Here is an 8,985-nt window from a genome sequence, read left to right on the forward strand (position 1 = left end):
ATTGTGACATGATGACAAGTTGACATGGTGAAAATATATTTTTTCACTCACATCCATCGTCTGCTTCGCAATCCGTAATGTTGGCAATAGTTCCCCCCAGAAAATGCCCGTTCTCAAGACAATCTTGTAAAACGAAGCTATCTTGCCATGAAGTCTTCTGGAAAAATTTGAGTTCAATGAATACGTTCACACTGCCAGGGCTTTCAGAGCTGGAGATCAAAAAAATTCAGCATTCTTAGCGGAAAATTTCACTTTACACTGAATTTCACCTCTGCCCGAAAGTATGCAAATATAGGAGCCCCTTTTAGTCTCAATGAGAAAATTAAGGTTGAATTAACATCGATGGTTATTTGTTTATTTGTTTCTATTTTTTGTGGGCTAGTTCAACTTTAAGTGGGTTTCTTGAACATATTTACTCGGACTTTAAACTCAGTTTATATTCTCTTGCTTTGTCAGTAATACTTACGTAAACTGCTGAATGTCTTTGTGGCCAAGGCCATTGTTATTGCTATAAATGCTCCCAATCTGTAAAAATCAATTATAAACTGGGATTGAATAACCAAAATGATAATCAAATGCTAATTCAGGTCATTGTTAAAAAAATTCATAAGAGAAAAATTCGTTTCCCCTCTCTCTCTCTCAGGTAAAACTTCCGTTGTAGTTTTGGGGAGAGGTCTACTTCGAACTTTCGAGCAATTGCATTTTCTTTACCTGACTGATGGTTTCGTTTTTTAAGTTTTGGAACTGTGTCGAACCATTGTTGCTGAGGGTTGGATGCCATGGCTTATCAAGGGTGATTTTAAGTGAAATTGTGGTACTCCCGCCAAAATCTACAAAGAAAGTCAAAGTAGGTTATTAACTGACCATGATATTAAATTCGATATCACCTGCAATGACTATTATAATAGTTGTAGCAGTCACTCATAATCAGTAGCTGAAAGGGGGAGAAAATAGGTGAGTGGGGTGGCAGTTGGGACTACAGGTGCTGCACCTCGTATCGACTAAAGGGAAGGAATTGGACAGCAAAATTTGAATGATTGATCAGCAAAAGCTTCTCAGACTTATATATACTGAAGAAAGGTATGTCTCAGTTTCAAATTAGTCCACTCAGGAAACAGTATTGATTTTACGTCTAATCTCTGAGACTTTTGTATTAGATCACATACAAATTGCTGAGGGTGGTGATGCTATCATGGGCAGATTCAGAGGGGAGCGCTTCAGGCTGTGTCCTATCCTGTGAATCTGCTTTCGTAGGATCATATGATTAGACGATCATATGATCATCTGTGTCCTCTCCAAACCTCCTCTTCTTACGTAGGATCATACCATTAGACGATCATATGATCATCTGTGTCCTCTCCAAACCTCCTCTTCTTACGTAGGATCATATGATTAGTTGTTAATGTGATGCCGGCACCTGTGGGCTCATACTCTAAGCACATTTTCCCTTCCTTTTGCTTACCTGTGATGTAACTCCACGGTGCGGTGTCGGGTGGTTTATCCCTATGCCATATGGCTACATTATCAAAATAGGCCACAGGAAAAGCCGCATGTCCTAGGCTATAGTTTCTCTCTGTGGGCAGTGGAGAGGTTATTGGACCGCATGTAAAGTAACCAGACGGATGTACATTTCCCTCCACCGTCACGTTTAGCATTTTGTAATTATCAGTGCTGTTCTTCCACCTGAGATGGATGTACGTCCACGAGTTTACGACCAGTTCAAACCATCTGAAGCAAAAATTTGTGCTGCCGAAAACAGTCGCATTGAACAATCCACTATCCTCGTCGTAAAAGATCGACACCCCTTGACGGAGTTCTGTGCCTGCACTGTTACCAAAAAACATCTGCGTACGGTTGATGCTTCGCTCGCCACCTCGTCTAAACTTCAAAAACATGGTGATTGACAAACCAGCTGTGCAGCTTGAAGGATCGAAGAGACATGATGAGTTACTGACCCTTAGGAGGTCTATGGACGAATTCTCCCTTGTTCCTTGAAGATAGATACCCTTTCCCGTTGGCGAGTCAAGACTTTCTGGAGATCCGTGAATTGTTACTGTTTCTCCAGTCATTTTATCAATGATTTGTGACTCTGGTGTTTGTTCAAAATCCCAGTAGTGGTCTGCATCGTCGTAGAGACTAGTAATGTCTCCTGGAAAAAAATCATAATAGCAATAATAATAATAATAATAATAATAATAAGAAGAAGAAGAAGAAGAAGAAGAAGAAGAAGAGGAAGAAGAAGAAGAGGAAGAAGAAGAGGAAGAAGAAGAGGAAGAAGAAGAAGAAGAAAACAAAGTAAAACAAAGCGAAAGCACGCCAAACGATGTTTGGGGAAGTTGTAATCTTACAAGACCAAACTTCTGCACCAAATTCATTGCCGCGGAAATAGATTGGCTTTAATGTTTAAAATCAGCGGATTTCTTTCATTAAATTTTGCTAGCGACATAACGTGTAGATATTTATGCAATTGGTACGTTGTGAACCCAAATTTCATCTTTTGCATCAGATGCAAGACAGAACGAAAACAGAAATTTACTGCATCTCTAGAGCAAGGACTCAAAAGATGTGCCGTTTTTAGCAGAAGCAACTGTCAGTGGCTACACACTGGTCTTTGAAGGTGTCCGAAATCGTGCAGGATTTCTACTCAAGTTTTTTTGTGAGGAAACGTGAAAAGATATATCAGCGCAAAATGCGAATATCTACGCTCTCGTTACCGCATCTTTTTACGAATTTCGAAGTGCTCGTGCAAACTCGCAGAATATGTATCATCTGTAGTGGCTTATTCACTACTACCGCCGCTTCGAAAACTTAAGTTGATTTAATTCCCTATACTCAAGGGATATCATCTTAACTTTTATAACAAACATAACAGCTTTCTCTTTGTCATTTCCAAGTATTGTCGCTGAAATGTTGACAAGGTCCTTTTTAAAATTCGTAGCAGAGGATTCCATTGAAGAGTCGTAAGAAAACTTAGTTTAATCTTTCCTGACAGAGCTCAGCGGGAGTTTGAACGAAGTTCATTCTTTCTTCTTTTCTTCACGCTCAAACAGTCACAATTCAAACGACAACTTTCCACCTTCAGACAGGAATAGGTATGGCTTTCACATATAAAAGGTATAAAGAACTATTTTTCTGTAGATAAACATACGTCGAATGAAGAGATTATCTGAGTTAAAATTCACGTAGTCTTGGTTCCTAATATAAAGAAAGAATGCTATAAATATAATGCTTAATAGTCGATGAAAAAGGCGAAATGAAATAATTTCAGAATCCGGTCGGAATTAACATTGACTTGTAGGCGACCAACCACTTCCTTAACATTTTCTTACCTAAAGTGTTTGGAGAGAGGATCACCAATATGCTCTGTTGAGAAAAAAAAAAAAAAAAAAAAGGTTAAGAGAATCTTAACTTTAAGCTTGTGGTGCGTATCACATAAACTTCCTTTGAATATTAAATTTGTACACTCACCAAAACAAATGTCCGCGTGGTTGAGTCTGTCTTGTGGAACATGATCCTTAGATCGGCAAACTGGAAAAAAGGTATTATCCTTTAGCCGATAAGTAAAAAATCTCAACAGATTCGTGCACTATAAAATATTTCACCATTTTGCTTCGTATCTGTAGTTGCTATGTTCAATGATATCTTGTGACATAACTAGCGTCACAAATGTGTAAATTCATTAGTGTCACAAATGTGTAAATTCTTTACGAATTATTAAACTCGAATCTTATTTATGCCACGGAAAAATGTTTGTGTAAACGTACGATGGAAGGTTCTGTTCAGGACAATAAAGGCAAAAATTAGATCCCTTTAGGGACAGCCGGAACGTGATAAATTAAACTCAGAAGGGTGATTCACGCTAAGGACATGAGGACAGGTGTTATACGTCGGTCTTTGCGAGATCTGTGGCCAAATTACTTTAACCTTTTATGTCACCTGCTGAGGAGTTTAATCGTGAGAATTTTGAACCTGATCCAAACAGGGGGAAAATCCTGACCAAGCTACATACTCTCCTGAGGCTTACGTCACGGAAAATACACCAGTGATGGTAGAGAGAGTTTCATTTTTACAAAAGGGGCTGATTTTAAGAAGTACGCGAAGAAATTTCTTGAATAGACCCGCAAATGATGTGGTAATTACTACACTTGGAGGAAAAGCTTTCTTAAGGCACAGGCAGCCCAAGCTCATTATTTGGAAAAGCGGACGTGGCTCTTACTTACAGTGTTACGCAACGTTTTATATTTATAAAGAATTCTATGGGATGTTATCGGTTTGCCTTAAAAGAGAGAAAAAATGTCTTGTTTTGAAATAAATTGAACTTACCTTATTGCCTTGTTGTTTTCTTTGTTGATTACCAGCGTCTCAGGCCATTTTGAAGCGTTTTCGGCGAGTTAGCGATATTTTGGTGTTCAACTGCTAACTCTTTATTCAAAGTTCACTGAAAGCAAGGAACTAGAAAAAAATTCATGGTTACAAGTGCAACAACGCAGACTTAATTTTTTCGGCTTTCCTTCGACTGTTGATATAAACTAAACCGAAAATATTTGTATTTACTGAATGTGAAGGATATTTTTATTCTATTGAATTAGTAAAAAAAAAAAAAACTGAAAGATGAAAAAAGTTTGCTATATGATCTGGCTTAAAAACAAATAGAAGATAGAATTTATTCCAAACATTTTACAACCAGCCGTGGAATTTCGAGGTGTCGCATGCTTCCTACTGAGAAGACATATCCAAAGTATATCCATAGTGTAAGAGCTATACAAGAGTAGTTCTACAAATATATTAATTGTTGGCTTTCAGCAAAGTGCACGTGTGTCTACATCATTCACCTGTTCGGATGGATAATGGTTCTACCCTGCTCTTTACAAAATACTCCTCCAGTGAGATGAAAATCTATCTCAGACACTTTTTACCTAGGCGAGTTTTCGTTGTCCCTTGTTGTACAAGCTGCGAGAAGAGTAATACCCCATATCATGTAATAAGATGAGGCATGAAATGTCAGTTACAATTTTTGTTATCTCTATTTCTTAAAAAAACTTAAGCTAATAAAAACATTGTAAAAATTACTTTACATACATGATGCAAACGTGTAATGAACTCAAACCTCAGGACTTGAAGCTAAAGGTGATAGTGCGCTCACAGCACGCTAACACAGCACGCTTGGCACGCATATCTTAAGCCACGGACAAGAGAAAGGAGTACGCACTTGTCATTGAGAAGCTTGCAAAACCGTTTGTTTTCTAAAGTGTGTTTCACACCACGCTAGCGGGCTTTAGTAAGCACGCGTTGTGTATGATAGGAGCACGCAAAGTGTGCACATTGACACACAAAAATTATTATTTCTCTTTTTCCTCTTCCTCTTTTTTGTTTCATATGCACAGGTTTTCAATGGTCATAACTTTAGAGGCTATTGATAGATATCTTCGATTTACAGCGATAATTGCCTCAGCATCATCAACATTAGTCATCTCTCACTGCGCCATAACAACATAATTTTAAACTTAATTAATGTGCAAGAACTTTGAAGTGAATGGTCAACAGATTGCCCCGAATGGTTCAGTGCGCACAGTTACCTTAACGACGAAGAAAAACATCCTTTGTACTCTACAAAGACACAACTAATTTTCGTCCACGCATTGTTTAGGTCTTCATTTTGTCGCATCACAGCACAAAATAAAGGTGTATTTACGAAACAAAACGGCCGTACATGTTTCGTTTCAATTATTAATAGCCTCCCTTCGGTACATAGTGAATCACCTCTGGGCACAGTGGTCGAACTGAATTGCAATCTGCCTGTTCAAGCCCTTGTAATAAATATTTCAGGTAAGACACTTTTATAATTAGGGAGACAGAGCATAATCCATTAAAGAACATATCATCAGGTGTTTAACAATTAACGCTTAGAGGAGCTCACTTTTTCCTCTAAAACTCAATCTACCATTAGACGTTGGGTTTCCTTTCATAGCCTTGTGAGTTATCTAAACACAATTTCATCGTACGAACTTGTGGTTCGACAATCTCGATCAAACGCTAGTGATTTTCGTCTGTCTGCTTTGTCTAGTTGTTGATGTAAGTTAAATCTGTCGAACAGGCATTTTAATTTATTACGTGTCAACTTCAGCTAGCCTTAAATCGCCAAGTAACCTTCTCAAGGACTAAAGATTAAGAATGTGTGAATTATTGACTAAGGTGAGATTGGCATAAGATTTCTAGTTCATGCAGAGCAGAATCACAACTAAATTTATTTGCATAATTGTTCAACATTCAATTGTTTTGGAATTGTGCATGACTGTGTGAGTCCCTGGTACCTCGTTATGAGTTCAAAATGATAATATCTCGTGCAAAAGTCAATTTTATTCTCTCGCATTTTGTATTATGTTTCTTTCATAATCCGAAAGCAATGCAATAAAGTGTAATTTCTGCAATTTTAAGTTAACCTTCTAGCGTACATACGCCAGCCTTTCGTCAAATACATTAATTCACATAACCACAAGTCATGCAGCTGCAACCTCAGGTGTTGCCATAGTGAGGAAGCTTTGAAAGGGATGAATTTTAGCAGTTAAGGCTTTCTTCGTAAGTGTTAAGAAAACTTTGATGCAAACACCACAGTGATTTGTATGTAGCATTGCAAGGGGAAATAATGATTGCATTAAAATTTGCGTGATATCGTCGAATTAAAGAAATATAACCCTGGTACGGATAAATTAACCTTTAACCGAAAAAGAAGACACTCGCAACGGCAAGTAAGGTAGTTGGTGTTCGAGCTTTTATTGACATTTCATATGCTTGAAAGGTTAATCCAGAGAATAATTCATGACTGATTTGCCTTTAATGTTAAAATTATTCGTTTGCAGTTTGAGCTGTTACAAATTTAAGGACACTTTGAAATTGCGAATGTTTTAAGCTAAATACAACTTTGCAAGTATCAATAGAACCCTAATGCAAATCCTTAAAATATATTGGCATACTTTTCCTGTGTTTTTGGAGGACAATTCATAATTAACCTGCCTTTCATGTGAAAATTAAATTGCTCAGTATCGTCGAGTTTAAAAAACTAAATTTGCAAGCAGATTATTGATATTCATTGTGTCGGGAGCGTATGGCGAAGAGAAAATGTGAGCAACACAGACTTTTGCATTTTGTGCTTCAATGCTCTGCTTATGTCATGATTAAGCATCAAAGGTACAGATTTCGATTTAGGTCTTTATGAGGCTCATATGTGACAGGTATTATGCTTACTGCTAGGATCGAAAAAGACAAAAGTGTCATTTGAGTAAATAGAATAAGAGAGATTGTAAATAAATTTTTATTCATTTGGCTTTTTCTGACTAACTAACTCCATCGTAAAGTTGCCAGTTATCAAATATTGACAGCTTGTTTCATTGCTTGGCCAATTAATGCACCCAGCTAACGAATTCAGGTTAATCAGACTTGTCTGTTTATGAACACGCATCGTCCAAGCTACCAAAAGAATTGAAAGAAAAGATTTGAGCAGACTTTTAAAAACGCAAACGTGGGGGGTAGGGAAATTTCTGTGTGGTCACTCGGTTGTAGTATGCATCTATTCAGATTCTTTTTAAGAATTTTTTTATTGTCGATGAACACTAGGTCCAATTAAGTGAGATGTGATTCCGTCTGAAAAAACGTTTGCTAATAGGACATTTGGAGCCGCGTCTTGTCATGAATGTATTACTCCCTTGTTGGTGCATATACTTTAAGGCTTAAGAAACAAAATTCGTTGAAAAAAGCAGGAAAGAATGTATACACCCAGATACAATCGCTGATCTACATTGACCCAGACAAATCTCTCAATTGCGAAAATCCACGGGTTTTGTTGGTTATGAAAGCTAGCTGAAAGGTTACATTTAGGAACAAAGTTGGTTGCAGATTGTCAATCAGACCTCTATCTCCCTTAATTGTTTCCTCTTTAATTAATTTTAATTATTTAATTATTAATTCCTCTTTAATTAATTAATTTCTCTCTAGACAGCGTTTCTTGTTGTGATCACATTTTAGGCATTGCGTGATCTTATCTTGGAGGTTCATTTAAATTGTTCTTCCAAATCAAATTGTTCTTCCAAATCCCATCCTGTTACATACGACATGAATATCTTTCTTAGTGACTTAATAGCTAATCAGTAAAAGTTTATCCCTCTTGTGTCTCCTTACTTGAGTAGAACATTTTTGTCAAACTGTTTTTTATGCATATAAGAGTTTTATCATCTTCGCAGAATCATGGCGTCCCAAGCTGAGGCCGCCTTGAAACGTATACAAACCCACAAAGGTGTAAAGGGGACCATGGTGGTGAACTCTGAGGGGATCCCTTTAAGGACAGACATGGACAACTCCAACACGCTTCAATACGCCACTTTGTGCAGAACACTTTCCTCCATGGCCAGCAGCATGGTACGGGATATAGATCCAGAAAATGAGCTCATCATATTGCGAGTCAAGTCCAGGAAAAATGAATTAATCATAGCGCCTTATGAAGATTATCTTTTGGTTGTTATTCAAGACAGTAATGAATAAGTGTGACGTAGTTTCACTAAAGTTTGCACTGAGAGTGTTGTAACTGTATTTGTGTTTGTAAACCGTCTACAAGTAATAGTGAGATACCCTGTTTTTGTTTGATCCACCGTTTTTTAAATCGCTATGGTAATAAAGCTGAAGAACTAAAGAGATACAGATTTAGATCGTTCTTCTGTAATCTTTTAAAGTGCTTGCAGATCTTGGAGCCCTTTAGAAATATAGCAATTAGAAACTTGAAACTTACGTAAATTTAGGGTTGGAGTCGCTTGAAATGTTGAATATAGTTTTAAGTTCTCATAGCTCATGGCTCAACATAAGTAAACGTAATGAGGAGGAGATCAATCAATCAATCAGTCAATCAATCATATCCTTTATCTAAACACGATGAGGTTTAAAGCTGGGGGCTTGTGGGGTCGCGTGATCATGTGACTATGATTACAATAACAATAAGAA

At 37.4% G+C, this 8,985-nt stretch overlaps 1 protein-coding gene and 1 pseudogene across 2 annotated transcripts in view; one reads left to right on the forward strand and one right to left on the reverse strand.

The window, feature by feature from the left end:
* LOC111340843 (protein sidekick-1) overlaps positions 1 to 3,553 on the reverse strand; it is a 51,543-nt gene extending 47,990 nt beyond the window's left edge. The window contains exons 1-6 of the mRNA XM_022947755.2: positions 3,469 to 3,553; positions 3,330 to 3,363; positions 1,463 to 2,149; positions 712 to 830; positions 467 to 525; positions 52 to 209 (exon numbers count right to left, since the gene is read on the reverse strand). Coding sequence (XP_022803490.2) covers positions 52 to 209; positions 467 to 525; positions 712 to 830; positions 1,463 to 2,149; positions 3,330 to 3,363; positions 3,469 to 3,510 — 1,099 coding nt within the window. The 5' untranslated portion in view covers positions 3,511 to 3,553. The remainder of the gene's footprint in view (positions 1 to 51; positions 210 to 466; positions 526 to 711; positions 831 to 1,462; positions 2,150 to 3,329; positions 3,364 to 3,468) is intronic.
* A 2,060-nt stretch (positions 3,554 to 5,613) lies between these two features.
* On the forward strand, positions 5,614 to 8,684 carry LOC148729305 (dynein light chain roadblock-type 2 pseudogene; annotated as a pseudogene). The gene is made up of 2 exons (XR_015988564.1): positions 5,614 to 5,826; positions 8,235 to 8,684. The product of XR_015988564.1 is annotated as a dynein light chain roadblock-type 2 pseudogene (transcript).
* Positions 8,685 to 8,985: the final 301 nt, after the last annotated feature.

This window comes from Stylophora pistillata, chromosome 6 (genome assembly GCF_964205215.1).
Source record: "Stylophora pistillata chromosome 6, jaStyPist1.2, whole genome shotgun sequence".
Taxonomy (NCBI): Eukaryota; Metazoa; Cnidaria; class Anthozoa; order Scleractinia; family Pocilloporidae; genus Stylophora; species Stylophora pistillata.